This window comes from Protomyctophum parallelum (genome assembly GCF_964188405.1).
Source record: "Protomyctophum parallelum genome assembly, chromosome: 17".
NCBI classification, from domain to species: Eukaryota; Metazoa; Chordata; class Actinopteri; order Myctophiformes; family Myctophidae; genus Protomyctophum; species Protomyctophum parallelum.
Genome location: NC_139719.1, coordinates 30789568 through 30806514, shown reverse-complemented (window position 1 = coordinate 30806514; position 16947 = coordinate 30789568). Strand labels below are relative to the sequence as shown.

Sequence of the window (16947 nt, the reverse complement as noted above, 5' to 3'; positions counted from 1 at the left end):
GTGGTGGCATGGTGCGCTCTCGTTATTGAATATAATAACATCAGATTAAGGTAAGAAATGGTTAATCCGGAATTATCCTTTAATTTTGGTAGTGAGTAGGATATACCGGTACTCAATAATATTACCACATAGTTGTCTCCACCAGGCCGAAGGCATGTGGGGAGAGTATGTTTTGCACTCCGTCCGTCCGTTTGTGTGTCCGTCCGTCCGTCCGTGTGTCCGTGACAGGCTAATCTCGGCCACCGTTAACCCGGTCGATGCCAAATTTTGCACACACACTCCCTGGATGCCAACGATGAACCTCTGCCCCAAACTTTCCAGAACGGCCTGTTATAGCGCCACCAAGAGGCCGCTTTGTGCAAAAACTTCACCGTTAACCCGGTCGATGCCAAATTTTGCACACACACTCCCTGGATGCCAACGATGAACCTCTGCCCCAAACTTTCCACAACGGCCTGTTATAGCGCCACCAAGAGGCCGCTTTGTGCAAAACAAGTTTTTGCACAGTACACCTACAGATTTTGTCCAAACATCACGCAAATTGGTACACAGTCTCTCTAGAGCCATTCAACGAAACGGGTTTTTCAGATTTATCACACTCCATCCTGATTGGTTAAGATTGGCTTCCACAGTTCACAGGAGTGCTCAGTTTCAAACAAAATGCTGCAAATCATGAACACATCGCGTGATTTCCGTGAAATTGTGCACCCACATTCCCACTAGGCCGAGGACGAAATGCCACATGAACAATTTCAACTCAGCCTCAAGGTGGCGCTATAACTGGCCGAAAAGTGTTTTTACCTCTAACTGCACGGATCTGTGGATAACCTGGTGGAGACCTGTGCCCGGAAGGGCACTTTTTCTAGTTCACTGATAAGAAGCTTTTGTTTTCTTTTGTGTTATGGTTTATGGCTTGTTATTTCTTGAAGCTAGAAACCAGAGAGAACCTGAACTGTAATTTATCATGAGGACCATGACAAAGCAAAGAGCTGTCTGCTAAGAATGATCTACAATGCAATAGTAGCTGAATGAGGGTTTCACTGGAAGATAACACTACCAGTTTGTACACATGCTTTTGCACTTTCCCCTCCTTCCTAAAGCATGTTGTCAAAAGTCACCCAGACTCTAAGCTCCTACTAGGATTTCAAGCTCCCCACACCAAGCTGCCCCCTGATCTGTTGAAACACCTCAGGAGAAACTCCCTTGCTGCTCACCCCTCCCCATACCCATGTTTCCCACTATGGCGGATTATCCAGTGGCATACTGTATTACCAGTAGTCGGTAGTTAGTGTGCCTCTCTGTGGCTGTCATGGTCTCTCTTGTTTTAAAATACAACAATACAGTTCCCTGTGTTTATCTGTAATGGCTACATATTGCACAATTTTTCAGAACTTGCAGAATTCGGACTTTCACAATTTGGCGGTGGTCATAATCGGAGTGGAAAATCAGATACAGGCAGAGGTGTCATGTGTGAGTTACTTGCCAGGTTCTCAGTAGCCTGGCTCCAGCCCTGAATCGCTAGCCACGCCCATTAAGAAAATATGTTCTGGATAATGAAGTGAAACGAAATGAAAATTCAGGAGTGTCAGGCTCGGTTCTCAGAGTTGCAGATATCCAAACTTTTGCATTCCTCACCCTCTGTGTCAGTTTTCATGTCCAGTGCTGTCCTTTTCCTAGTAATGTTTGTCTCTTATTGTTCAGTCTGTTTTTTTGTTATTGTGTTGTTGCCTTCTTAGTTCTTACAGTACATCCCTTCCCCAAAAGGACCACAATAGAAACAATTAAGCCTTCTGGCTTTATCTCAGCTTTGATCCTTTTCTGCATTCATCTCTGCTATTTGTGAGCAGCTGAATCCCATTTCTCCAAATCAGCCACTCCTATGACTTTAGTCAATTTCAGTCAGGTTAGTTAGCCCACATGACCCTGGTCCGATGACCAAACTATCTCTGCCAAGAGGAAATGTATTAATTTAACTGTGACACTGGGGCGACCCGATAGCTGAGTGGTTCGGGTGCATATCACAGAGCTCTAATGCCTGACAGAGAGTCAATTCCCTGCCGGACGGACCATTCGCTGCATGTCACTCCCATAAGCTACTGTTTCCTGTCTCACTACCATCAGAAATAAAGGTAAAATAAAACAATAACTCCATATTATCAAACTGTGACATCACAATATACTGTATGACACAGAGTTCAAGTCAGGTACAGCATACCCTTGCTAGTGGGGGTCCGGGGGATATGTTACCAGTCTTCCTTCAATGCTTTCCCTGCCTACAGTGTCTTCCTCTCCACTTTCCTACTCTACTTCACTGCTAGGTTTATAGTATTCCACATTAGACACCTTGCTGTTAATGAGAATGTATTTAAGTTTGCTCCTTAATTGATTCTGTCCTTTTGAAGGACAATTATATTGAAGCGTCTCATGCACCTGGAGTTGAGATGAACCTGACCATTGGCAACCTTTAAAAAACAATGCAAGGTGGTCTATGTAAAATCATTATGGCAATTAAGGCAAGTTTATGTGAGAAAGAATTTGCTGAAAATAGCCACACTGCATTCATTCATTCATTTATTTATGAATGCTCAGTTCTTTTCTTTCTTTCTTTCTTTCTTTCTTTCTTTCTTTCTTTCTTTCTTTCTTTCTTTCTTTCTTTCTTTCTTTCTTTCTTTCTTTCTAGCTGATGGCTGCATTGGATGATGATGATGATTCTTCGGTATGTAGCACAGTGGACTACCAGCCGCCTGAGCCTGAGCCTGAACCAGAGGAAGAGGAAGAGGCTGAGCCGGTGGAACCAGAGTCCTGCTTCACTGACAGTATGAGCAGAACCACAATACAACTAGCCTGGGGTCCACCTATGCTTTCTATGGCATAGGCAGGCAGCTCCCGGCCGGATCCGCCGGGAGAATCTAGACACAGCTGCGCGACATGAGACTGATTAATTAGAGCGACAGAGAGAGAGAGAGAGAGGAGTGTGTGTGTGTGTGTGTGTGTGTGTGTGTACATGTGTGCGTGTGTGCGTCAATTTAACAAAGATGCAGACAATCCAAAATCAGCAGAGAGTGATCGACGTTTGCGCTACTCTATGCCGAATTGAAGTGGACTCGGACCCAGACTTTTTTTTCCCTCCCTGGAAATAAAAACGTCTGGGTTTCCGAGGCTACAATACAACAGACACAAGTTATTTTGTCCACAGTGTCTGTGGTTAACCACTCCCCCTTGAAATCACATGGGGGAGTGGTTAACCGCACTAGGTAATATTGTGAAGTGAAAACTAAAGCTTTATAGAAACTATTTGATTTATGTATCGATGAAAGTAATTATGTCCGATAATGTTTCCAATAATTTCACCAAACGTGAATGCTTACCAGTGTTCCAAAATCAAAAAAGTTATATTTGACTGCTGGGTATTAAGCAATTTCGAGATGTCTGTTTGGATTCGGATAACCTTTATTGATAGGGTACAGTAATTAGACAGGAAAGGGGGAGAGAGATGGGGGAAGACATGCGGCAAAGGGACTCGAACATGCTGTCAGGCTGGATTACCGGCCTAGGTGCCTGGACTGCTCAGCTGCGGCCCGGGCCTTGTGATGTCATTTACCACCATTTTGTACTTTATTACCTCATCTACAGTTATTTTGTGGTCTAATTTAATCACATACATTTATCAAATAGTTGAACATTGTGATTATGAAAATAACAGTTATTTGCAGCCCTAATAGTTATGTGAGATTTTGAGCGCATTATGGACAGACTTTTATTGAGACTAATGTGGACAACGTCCCTCTCCCCTCAGACTGCGTGAGGCGCTGGCCTTGTCTAACTGCGGACATCACTCAGGGTCCTGGCAAGAAATGGTGGAACCTCAGACGGACGTGCTTCACCATCGTAGAGCACGACTACTTTGAGACTTTCATCATCTTCATGATCCTCCTCAGCAGTGGAGCTCTTGTGAGTGCTGTCAGCGAATCATGAATCAGTAATGAGCATTTATTCATCTTTGTTTTCCCATACATTGAGATTAGTTTTTTAGTCTTTTACATCTAGTGTTTAACATCTACTACCTTTCACAGGCGTTTGAAGACATACACATCGAGAGACGGCGAACTATCAAAATTATCCTTGAGTACGCCGATAAAGTTTTCACCTATGTCTTTATCATTGAGATGCTCCTTAAGTGGCTGGCGTATGGCTACAAGACCTACTTCACCAATGCCTGGTGCTGGTTGGACTTCTTCATTGTGGGTGTAAGTTTTTATGCCGAGCTTTTGTTACACACATTCATGTAAAATTGACACGATGCTGTTTAACTTTACCTTGGTTCATTGGTTTAAATACAAATGCTTTCAGTTTTGCATGGAATTTTGTATACATATTCAGTTTAACCCAAGTCACGTGTAGTAGAATAATGATTTGAAACATCACCAATCGTGATGTTAGCATCTGTTATACCTCAAGTGTCAGTGGTTAAATGGTTACTGTACTTACATCGCAATTGTGCTGCTGCCAGCAATGCAACCTGGTTAAAGGTTTCAACCAGTAGAGGCCAGTGGTAAATAGCAAATGGTGCATTACTGCATTTATATAGCACATTTATTCAAATCACTTCACAAGATAGATAGATACTTTATTGATCCCTGAGGGGAAATTCAGAGGATTCCCATAGCTCATACAGGCATACAATAAGGTTAAAAAAACATCCCAAAAAGGGGGGCACATGCATTACATTCACCCAATCACACATACTGTACATTCACATACTGACAGTGGAGGAAACCACAGTAACCCAGGGGGAGCTGGGGATGGAACCGTGATGCTTTCCCAAGCAGCCTAGTCTACATCCTGAGACATGCGACTATAGTTCATTTTAAAGACCTTTACAGCCCTTAAATAAGACATGTTTTCATTCTTCTACAGATATCCATTATTAGTTTGGTTGCCAGCTGGATAGGCTACTCTGACCTTGGACCAATCAAATCTCTCAGAACGCTAAGGGCCCTAAGACCTCTCCGAGCACTTTCAAGATTTGAAGGAATGAGGGTAAGTAATAGGCTATAAACCCAAATTTGCCATAATATTATGCACACACAGTACTACTGAGTACTGTGCCATAAAACGTGTATAATCTGCATACCTAACATTGTTCTACGAATGCCAACAATGATTGCATTATTATACTAACTCGACTGGCTTTTCCTTACCATGATTGCAGACTGCATGCTTACACCTGGCTGGGTGGAATATAACATTTGGCTGAGGTAAGGACACTTTGATGTTTTGAAGGAACAGACTGTTAACTGGTGGCCATGGTTGTCACTGACTATGGCTCACAATGTATACTTGACATTACTGCTGACTGATCAAAGTTTCCAAACCAAACCATGATTTGTTGAGCCATTGGATTCCATTCATTTCAGTATATGATATGATATGATATGATTTGATAATCTATTTAGAAAATTGTGTTTTTGTCAAAGTTACATTGCCATGGCATTGTGTTTTAATGCAATTATAAAGGATGGATTGATTTGAAAAGGTAATAAAACAATAGTCCCTGGAGAAAATATAATGAAATGTTCATAACTTCCAAAACTGTCCAAAACTGCTAAATGATAAATGGTTTTTTTAGACAGCATATAAGGAGCAATACAAATGATAATACCGGTAATTATGGACTTTTGATGAAAGTGGGACATTTAGGTTTTCCCAGTATGCTACTCTATCCCAGTATGCAGCTCCCTTCAGTTAGTGCCACCCTGTGGACACAGTTGACTACTGGTAAATGAAAACTGTTGTCTGCTGTGCAGGTGGTGGTGAACGCTCTCGTTGGAGCCATTCCCTCCATCTTCAACGTGCTGCTGGTGTGTCTCATCTTCTGGCTCATCTTCAGCATCATGGGGGTCAACCTGTTTGCTGGAAAGTTCTATCGCTGCGTCAACACCACGACAGATGAGCTGTTCCCCATGAGTGAGGTGAACAACTTCAGTGACTGCATGGCCCTCAAAGAGGCCACACAGCAGGCCCACTGGACCAACGTCAAGGTCAACTATGACAACGTTGGATTGGGGTACCTATCTTTACTTCAAGTGGTGAGGAAGACTGTTTTCACCAATATATACCTGTGCTGAACACAATGTATGTTCACTCTGTGGAGCATCCCTTTCTTGTTATTATGTTCTAAACAGCAAATTCATGTATGACAATAAAATGTAACTTGAGATAGACCTACACAGTTAAGTCCTCAATGTATCCATTTAGTAACATTTATGTGTACTGTAGATACATTTTCATTTAAATGTGTTTTTTATTTGCAGTCAACATTCAAAGGCTGGATGGATATAATGTACGCTGCTGTGGACTCGCGAGAGGTGAGTGTTTAGTGAGTGTCAGCATATTAGTGTATTTGTATCTAAATGGATTTGATATATTATACATTATGCAATGGATAATGAATAGCTAGGTGGTCATTGTTGTATATCACTGACAGCGTGATTAGCCACCGACGCGGAGTGGCGGTGGCTTCATTATCCCGCTTATTAAATTGCTACTGTACATAATACATAAATTAATAAATTTACCCAAAAGTGACAACTTTTTTTAAAAACTTTAGGTGGGGGAGCAGCCTTCATATGAGATCAACCTTTACATGTACATGTACTTTGTCATCTTCATCATCTTTGGCTCGTTCTTCACACTAAATCTCTTCATCGGTGTCATAATTGACAATTTCAACCAGCAGAAGAAAAAGATGAGTGCCATATACTGTTTGAATTAAGAATTACATTATTTTGAGGTCTTCATGGGTCCGAAATGATGGACCTGAACCCTAATGGACCTCTGAAATTCGTTCCGAGATCCAATTGATTATGGGATATTATTACAGAACCTCAGGTTTTTGGTTCGGGTGGACCCTTGAAGACCTAGCAATATCATGTTGCTGTGTACATTACACCCATAATTCAATTTTAAATACTGACTGCATATAATGACTATACATTTCTTTGGGTTATCCCTTCACGGAGATAAAGACCTCTTCATGACTGAGGAACAAAAGAAATACTATGATGCCATGAAGAAACTTGGTTCCAAGAAGCCAGTGAAACCCATCCCACGACCAACAGTAGGTTACAGCCTCATTCTGTAGAGATAAAGTACAGTGAGTCGGCCATTATTGCATAATAAACCCAGATGATGCAGGACCAATGTGACTTTGCAACAATGCAGAGTCAGGCTACTGCATTGTCCCACATTTATTTATTTGCTTACGATTATCAACATTTTAGGAAGGACTGTCCATTCAAGTATATGCATGCATTTATTTTCTTTTGAAAACAAAATGCCTGCGGTCAGATCAATCAACAGAGGCAGAATAGTGATTTGTCATCCAAATAACACAGATCACAGAATACCTCAAATCCAATTATACAGGTACTTGCATGGGCACAGCCCATACAGAGTTATGATTCATTATGCTAGACACTAAGGTTTAAAGGTATATTCAGTGATTTCACTCAAAAAACCGTCAAAAAACCGTTTTTGGCTGTGGGACCCAGCCTTTCGTCCAATCAGGATAGAGAGTCAAAAACGAAACCTAAGGTTTTTTGACCCCCAGGGGTTAACTGGGGACAGGGAGGAACTCCTTATATGGTCAGCACACTCTATAGTAGGGAGGATTATCACAACAAAACAAAAAAATAAGTGATATTTGAATTAAGTGAAATCACTGAATATACCTTTAAAAGTACACAAAAATGTGTTTCTCAAAGCAACAGACACTTGATTCAGCACTTGTTTTATATGGCAATGCACCAAATCAGTGTTTATAGCCAGATAAAAGACATGGAATTCAGAGGTAGACTGGAATACTCTGTATATTCCGACTCTGCCCCCATCACTGTGATTGGCTAATCGCATAGCTCCTGTTCATCATGTTGTCTTAAACCAGGGCACACTGTCAACACATAATAATTATCATCATCATCATACTATAATTAACTCAATGTCTGTCTGAATGAATGTCTGTGTGTCAGAAACACTGCCATAGCTCCTCACTGCCTGCACCAATCGCTCCCACTTTTCACACAGGCATTGACCATAATAATATGGAGGTATTAGTGAATATGAATTTATTAGTGAATTAAATATTCCCATCCACTTACATGAGAAAATGTAAGTGGATAGTATTTTTCTCTCAGAAACCGCCTGAGCTACAGTTACAACACTTGTTCATAATAATTATTAAAAGTAATGTAATGAATATAATCAGTCGGCGTCATGGTGGCGCTATAACAGCCCACTTTACATTTCGCCTTATAACTCTTGAATCGTAGGTCGTAAAATCTAAAATTATATCACAGGATAGATTTTCAGCCATTTAGAAATTTCTTTAAAACACACATTTTGCTCTTCCACCTACAGCTTTTGTGCAAATCTCACAATAATCGGTACACACGATCTCTGGACCTATCCGATGAAAACGTCACAGCCATAGTCCGTATCGTTCGGCTGTAATCGGCGTCCAAAGGGGCCTGTTTTACCAAAAATGACACAAATCACCAACGGAATGTCCAATCCACCCCACATTTCAGCCATAGGGGGCGCCGCAAATTCAGAAATTTCAAAAGTTTGTTGCAAAAACATGCTTTTGGGGAGATAAAGCGCTAAACGTTTGTTGCAAAAACATGCTTTTGGGGTGATAAAGCGCACGCTTCTGGCGAAAGCAGCTAATCTACAAGCTCACAACATCACAGGTTGCAAAAGCCATGAGTTTTCTCAAGCCAGAGCTCAGAATTGTGCACATTTTGGACGCAAATGCACCTACAATTTGATCTGTGCGACTCACAAAATACATTTGGGAGTACCTGTGCGACTGTCTATAGTTTCTGTGCTGCATGTCAAACTGGGGGGCCTTCATACTTTTCAAATGGGGGTCTGTGGGCTAATAAGTGTAAATGTTGCGGTCCTTGCCATGAACATATTTCCCTACCATGCATTTGTACGAATACTTTCATGTTATAGTGCTGTTTTTATTCATTAAAAAAACACACAAATATATTATACAAGTTAAAATGAACGGCAATTAAAGATATTTATGAGGGGGCAATATCTCACAACGGGTAAGGACTAGTATATGTACCGGTAATAATAATAATAATAATAATATATAATTATATTTTCACACCTGAGCTCTAGCTCAGTTGTGTATGAAACACACATTGCTACAATGTGTGTCTCAAACACTTTAGACTTTGACTTTAGTCCATTTTGAAAGTCAATAACATGAATGTGTTTCTCTCTCACGTCTGAAGAACCCAATCCTGGGAGTCGTTTATGACTTCATCAGTCTGCAGATGTTTGACATCTTCATCATGGTCCTCATTTGCCTCAACATGGTGACCATGATGGTGGAGACGGACAACCAAAGTGCAGAGACAGATGAGTTCCTCTTTAAAATCAACCTTGCCTTCATCATTGTCTTCACCGGAGAGTGCGTATTAAAGATGTTTGCCCTGCGACAATACTTCTTTACCATTGGATGGAACGTTTTTGACTTTGTCGTGGTCATCTTGTCTATATGCGGTATGTTTCAGAGAATACAGTTTAGAATTTTAGAATTCTACTTTAATCATGGTAAGGAGGAAAATACATACAGTTCCTAACTTCTGTGCTTTTCATTTCATTTCAGGGTTATTGCTTGCTGATATCATAGAGAAGTATTTTGTGTCTCCCACTCTGTTCAGAGTGATCCGACTGGCCAGAATAGGCAGGATTCTGCGCCTCATCAAAGGAGCCAAGGGTATTCGGACACTGATGTTTGCTCTGATGATGTCTCTTCCTGCCTTATTCAATATCGGCCTCCTACTATTCTTGATCATGTTTATCTGGTCCATTTTTGGCATGTCCAACTTTGCCTATGTCAAGAAGCAGGCCGGCATAGACGACATGTTTAATTTTGAGACGTTTGGCGGCAGCCTCGTCTGCCTGTTTCAAGTTACGACATCAGCGGGATGGGACGGCCTTTTGCTCCCCATCATGAACACGGAATATCCCGACTGTGATCCAGACTTTGAGAACCCTGGCTCGGACGTGAAGGGAAATTGCGGCAACCCAGGGATGGGCATGATGTTCTTCTGCAGCTACCTCATCATCTCCTTCTTGGTGGTGGTTAACATGTATATCGCCATCATCTTGGAGAACTTCAATGTGGCCCAGGAGGAGAGCGGTGACGCACTGTGCGAGGAAGACTTCGACATGTTCTACGAGACCTGGGAAAAGTTTGACCTGGAGGGCACCCAGTTCATCCACTACTTGCAGATTTCCAATTTCTGCGACGCGCTGCAGGCGCCGCTGAGGGTGGCCAAGCCCAACCGGCTCCGTCTGATCACAATGGACATGCCCCTTGTGATCGGGGACAGGATTCACTGCCTGGACATCTTGGCGGCCGTCTGTCAGATGGTCCTGGGAGACACGGTGGAGATGGCAGCGATGAGGGAGAGCATCCAGGTCTCTTTCATCTTGAACAACCCCACCTCAGACTCATTTGCGCCCATCACCACGACTCTACGCCACAAAGAGCAGGAGTGGGCTGCCGTGGTCATCCAGAGGGCCTACCGCAAGCGTCTGCTCAAACGCTCCATACGTCATGCCTCCTTCATTCGCCGCTCCAAGAGGTTGAAGAGGATGGATGAGGATGCGCCGGAAACAGAGGGCCTGCTGGCACGGAAAATGGAAATGTTCTATGGGAGCAAGGCGGACCTTGCAGAAGAGATGGATCAGGCTTCGTTACGAGGGCCACAGTGCCCGGGCCATGTTGATCCAGAGACTCTGTCACATGATACTGGGTCCCCGAACGGGGCAGAACCGTTTGGGCCGAATCTCATGGTTGTGCCTGTAGAGGTCACCAATGAGGTCATGCTACACTCTGCCCCCCACCTACAGCTCTCCACCTTGCGAGAAACGGTTGTATAACACACAGTACAAGGAAATTCACTGTGTATCCCTCTGTTTGAAGAAACTTCAATAATTCCTGTTTTGTTCTTCCCCCAAGTGATCCAGAAATTATTAATTGGCCTGAGAGAAGTGTAAAAATCTAATTATAACTGTAATTTTCTTCTCTCCTAATTACAATGTCAAAATTATCACAATGTATGCACAGAATTTTCTTCTCTCCTAATTACAATGTAAATATTATCACAATATATCCACCGCCAAATGTGAATGGATGGGACTGGTAGAAGCAGCATTCATCTTGATTAAGTAGGTCAGAGTGACTTTTGTCTTTATCAGCCCAAGGAGGGTGTCATTGTTGAGGTGGAGCCCCATCAGCTTGCAGTACTTAACGCATGTTGTAGATACCCCAGCTATGCTACTCATGTGCTGAGTGGGGGGTGTCAGGGATTGAACCCAGAACCTTGTGGTTTAAAGCATCCACTGACCGACTGACCATACTCCACCGACTGAGCTATACCCGGACATTAGCTTTGTGTGAGTGTGTGTGTTTGTTTTCTGGCTAGCTGCTAGTAAATGCTTGCAAGTCTGCATTACCTGCTGTATGGGAATATCCTGTGTGTGTGTGTGTGTGTGTGTGTGTGTGTGTGTGTGTGTGTGTGTGTGTGTGTGTGTGTGTGTGTGTGTGTATGTGTGTGTGTGTGTGTGTGTGTGTGTGTGTGTGTGTGTGTGTGTGTGTGTGTGTGTGTGTGTGTGTGTGTGTGTGTGTGTGTGTGTGTGCACGAGCGGACACATTACAATGTCTTGTTTGATAGATGCCATCCCGATTCCCATTCATTCAGCATATATTCTGCCATAGTATCACACGGGGGAAAAAAACACGAATTAGCTTTTAATGCCGTCTTCTTTTTCAACTAAATTTTGTAATGATTAAACACTTCACCACATACGTAAATACCCAGTTGAAAATTCTGAGTCACTTTAAAACGTTTTTTTAATAAAAGGAAGCAAATTCCTGCCTACTTAAAGTCACTTTTATATGGAATCACATGTAGAGGATATCGCATAGAAAATGTTATATTGTTTTCTTCTATAAAAGTATTAATTTAGTAGTGTATATACAATTTTATCTGAAGTATATGCTAGTACTAATGTATTATCCCAGTCCACCAATGAATCCCTGATCTCTATTTACCCGACAAAACCTTAAAGTCAACGCCTTTATTGACAGAGCAGGCTATGCTAACTCTGAAAAACCCAGTTTAAATTGCACTAGTAATATCCACCTACAGGTCACTTTCAAACAGTTTGTAATTGATACGCTTTAGTCTTTACCAGCTCTAACTTGATTTAATGTCTGTGTATGACCAATACAATATCCTATTTGTGGTTACTTTGTCATGCAAACTCAAAATCATGGATCACACATCAATATCCACTTCCGCAAAGCGAGCAGTCTCTTCTTGTTTTCATTTTCAGGTTTAAGGGTTGTCTGTAACTGTCAAACTCTATTATGTTATGTTTACATTAGCATATTTGTGTGACAGAATAAGTAAGCTAGCGCCTAGCGGATGTCTGTCCAAAATGTTTTGTCTATAGAATAATGTTTGTACCATTTCATGTTTGCAACACATTTACCTAAACTGTATAATGTTGAAATATACCACAAAGGTTTAACTCTTATTATTATAGGACCCTTACCACTCTCTCATTAACCATTGCCTATAGTCCATTGGTTCTCAAAGTTTTCATGTCAAGGACACCCGGATTGATAGATACTAGGCCGCAGACCCCAATTGGAAAGATTTTGTGCCAAGGACTCCCATAAAAGAGTATTCTGTAGTATACAACAGAATTCTTATTCTACAACCGTCTACTGTAGGTGAGGAGATCACAGTGGAGAATTTGAATAGTCAATACACAGTCTGGTCACCAGGCTGTGTATCACTGAAGGGTTCAGGAACACTTCGGGGTCCCCTGACCTCACTTTGAGAACCACTGCTATAGGATATTGGAGCTAGAATTTCAAGTCTGTTTCTTGAATGAAAAGCTATTTTACTGTTGTGCAAGTCTTAAATTGTTTAAATGTCTTACCTTGCAAAATACAAGTGAACGGCATAAGCACTTTCACAGTTGTATAGATCTTATGTATATTCATGTACATGGGTTATGACCTTTCAGACTGAAACACAATAGAGTATGCCTACTTGCATAGCCTACCTTGTTTGTGTGTTTCACTCTGTGCAAATTCCTGGAAAACAAAAAGAAGAATGTATCAACTGCAAGGGCTCTCTTTGTCTTATGATGCCATAAAATGGCTGTTATTCCTATCAAAGTGTTTGAGACCCAAAGAGATTCTACTTGAGATTGTCAGTGCTGCAGTACGATCATGTAAATGACAATATGCACCTTGTTTACCTTTTTTTTTATCTGGCGAGTCACACAATGCTTCACTGGTCTGTTACACCCACAATCAATTTTGCCTGTACATACATTGTACATTTTGTTCAAGTTTTACTTCTTTACTACTTTTTTTCCCTTCTCTATATTGTATATAAATCATTTTATTAACAAATACCTTATGTTGTTAGAATAAAACAGTTACATTACTAGTAGGGAATGTGAATGGTCTTTTTTGTATGTTGGTGGTGAACATGTTGCAGCTGATGCCCATGCGCTGATGCCTAGCACAGCCAATGTGGTGAAGAAGTTCCCCAGTTTTCAAATATGGTTATTTGGGGGGGGGGGGGGGGGGGGGGGGGGTTTGCTTCAGGAAGCATTAAGGCTCTGCCAGCTCTCTGCAGTATACTCCAAAGCAGCCATAATGTAGCTTATAGTGCCCACCAATGGTTGCTATGTTTGTGTATTTTATTTGATTACCTCATTGGTGGCAGATGGTACTAAATAGTACACCAATAGGTTTTGTTTTAATATGTAGTATTTAGGGATGTCCCTTTTTTCATTTCCGATCCCAATACCACAATTTCTGTGTTAGCCGATACCGATACCAGAGAATAATATATTATATATATTATATTTATAATAATACAAAAAGAAAATAAATCTTATTTTGAAGTCCACCGACCGGGAATAATGTTTATAGCTATCTAGCTATATATCTCGTGTTGTTTATATGTTTGGGCAACTACAAAGCAAACTCCACATGCCCCAACATTTTATTTAGCTGCCATAGTGTCACCCGCTTACTCCTGTGTCGGATCTGTGGTTAGACTGGCATATTCGCCGATACCAGTATGACCCGATAATATATGACCAAATAAGGGCCGATCCGATACTTTTCCGATACCGATACAGTATCGGGACATCTCTAGTATTATTTTTGGTCTCTTGACAGCACAGTGAAAATGCCAGATTTGAGTACAGTACAGTACCTTATTGGGGGCAGATACATATGCAAGTAGTCATGCTGTTTGGATCTTAATACAATCTGAGTCTGACAAATGAAAGCGGTGCTTGTCACAGTCTAAAGAAGCCTTATATTTATGGAGAATAAGGGACAGAGAAGGGATTCGGGAAAGAGGGTGTTTCAGACCAGTGACAGAACAGGAGCCTTGGTTGATTTAACTAAGTTTAACTAGAAGCAGCTTGGTGAGACGCTTGTGAGGAAGGTGCAGCTGAGCTGCGGCAGCCCTAGGTGGAAAATGTTGATGTCTTCAGAAGAGGACATTTGTTTTGCAATGTAGGTATTCACAATAGCCTACCATGCTGATAGCTCTCCTTGTTATTTTTGGAATTTGGAATCTGCATCCATGCCCAGATGGTGCATATCCAAACTCTTGGCTGAGGCCGGGTGTATGACACATTTTTTAAATGTCTTTATTGACACCCTAGTCAAGTATAGATTGGCTACAGGCCACTCTATTACTCACCTGCTCTTACTACATGTCTTTAACATTTTACCAGCCTGTTTATGTGTCACTTTAGTCTTTCAAAGCCAGCTTTACAGGGGACAGGTGGTGGTGATTTTATGTGGTTGGCAGTTTGTTCAACCTCACCGCACTGCATGTTCCACACCCATGTTTCTGCCAGGGCGAGGGTATTAGCTGCATCTTGTTGGAGGCCGGCTAGAGATATTCCATTCGACTGGCACAGAATTAATATATTTAACCGTATATAACAGTTTTATTAAATTAATTTGGAAACATGTTATATGTTCTCTTGGCATGAATATTTATTATTGCTTTCTTAGCAATATATTTACTCTGCCACTTTACTGTGTGGGGTTCAACTGGCCCCTTGATAATGAATGAGGTTTCTTGGCCAACTTCATATTTCTGCGTCTCCAATAACATCCACCAGAGGGTGCACACATACAATGTATAGGGACCAAGGGGAAGGCGAAATGTGATGACATGGTTTTAAATTAGTTAAATGTTTGTTTGTCAAGACAACGGCTTTCTTTGAGATGACATGGTAATATTTGACCAGCAGTCAAGATTTGGTAACTATAGGCTATATTAATTAAAATATTTATTGAGTAGGCCTGGTGCATGACGAAGACGCACCTGCACAGTGCTCATGGGCGTTTCTGTGGGGGCCTATCTCAAGTTTGTGTCAACATAACAGTGAAATAACGACTTATTTCTTTAAGGGAAACAGAGATGTCTGTAGCGTGGTGAATTAGAAAAATGTCTTCAACAGTCACGGAGCCTCCACTGACAGCAGATCAACTTACGATCATTGTGACTTCAGGTGAGTGAAATGTGATAAATTGCCTTTTGTGTCAGTTTGCACATAGCTAGGCTACCAGGGAAATCCAATTAAACATGATCTTAGTTATCGGTATTAACATTTGTGATTTATTTGTACAATTTCTTTTCATTAATTTGAAAGGAAATAGGCCTAGCCTAAACTTTTTTATTCGTTGTTTTTTTCTTTCTTTCTTTTACAAGTTTGCACTGTTGCTCTCCTCCTCCAGTGTCGTGCATGGTCTTCTTCATAGTGATTCTAATGCTGCTGGTGGCCCTTTATAGAAAGGAACCTTTCTGCTGCAGAGATGGACTCTTCCGTGGCTCTCACTGTACAGTAAGAAAAACCACCAAGACACCAAATAAAATAAAGCTATCTTCACAGGCTTATTGTTTAATATGGGATTATTAATTATTAATATGCAGCTTATGCATGCTTGAATAGTATTCACACAAATATATCCTATAGAAAGTGTGATTTGATTAAATATATAATAATAAATATGTAACGTAGCACAGTAGGCGGTGGCTCAGGGGTAGAGTGGCTGGATGGCAACCGCAAGGTTGCCAGTTCGATCCTGGGCTCCCCCAGAGTTGGTGTCAAAGTGTCCTTGAGCAAGACGCTGAAGCCCTAATTGCTCCTGATGTGCTGGTTGGTGCCTTGCATGGTTTCCTATCTATGTAAAGCCGAGCGCCTTGGATAAAGGCGCTATATAAATGCACCATTTACCACAGTGACGTGTCAAATTTATATGAACATGTATGATAACAATGATTCACAGCATTTAATTACATTGATAAAAGGCAATGTCAAATGTTAAACATTTTGTAAATATAAACAGAAGCATGCATGCGGAAAGCGTTGTTTGTTCGAACCAATATGAACAAGTCAGCCTTTGAACGTGCTTGTTTATATTTACACAATAATTAAATATTTGACATTTATCAATGTTATTAATGTAATTATCCCCAAACCTTGGATAATAAAAATATGAATAGTATTGAGCCTTCTCTATTCACATGTGCTGTTCCCAATGACAAATGGAAATGGATGAAGCCATTTGATTTTCAGCAGTTTAAGTTTGAACAATTGCTTTGGCCAGTCAGTCATTGCACTTATACATAGTACAATCATTAGGCTAGTGTTCATTTCACTCAGAGTGTGCAGATGGAATGCAAGGGATCCATCTGCGTTTGATTAACACTGGGATTTCACTGTGTAGGATTCTCCTCCACAGTATCACAGCAGGCATTCTTTGGTGGGCTGTCCATATGATGAGCATAGTGCTGC

General features: G+C 41.3%; 1 protein-coding gene across 3 annotated transcripts in view; it reads left to right on the top strand.

Moving 5' to 3' along the window:
• The window catches only part of LOC310874285 (sodium channel protein type 4 subunit alpha A-like), a 47604-nt gene extending 34042 nt beyond the window's left edge, over positions 1 to 13562 (top strand). For 2 of the 3 annotated variants that reach the window (XM_083787021.1, XM_083787023.1), the window contains 10 exons: positions 2681 to 2816; positions 3797 to 3951; positions 4074 to 4247; positions 4918 to 5040; positions 5808 to 6089; positions 6315 to 6368; positions 6611 to 6752; positions 7023 to 7120; positions 9309 to 9579; positions 9686 to 13562. In XM_083787021.1, coding sequence (XP_083643147.1) covers positions 2681 to 2816; positions 3797 to 3951; positions 4074 to 4247; positions 4918 to 5040; positions 5808 to 6089; positions 6315 to 6368; positions 6611 to 6752; positions 7023 to 7120; positions 9309 to 9579; positions 9686 to 10968 — 2718 coding nt within the window. In that variant the 3' untranslated portion in view covers positions 10969 to 13562. Of the gene's footprint in view, positions 1 to 2680; positions 2817 to 3796; positions 3952 to 4073; positions 4248 to 4917; positions 5041 to 5807; positions 6090 to 6314; positions 6369 to 6610; positions 6753 to 7018; positions 7121 to 9308; positions 9580 to 9685 lie in introns of all 3 variants that reach the window. The other variant, XM_083787022.1, reaches the window with a different exon arrangement.
• Positions 13563 to 16947: the final 3385 nt, after the last annotated feature.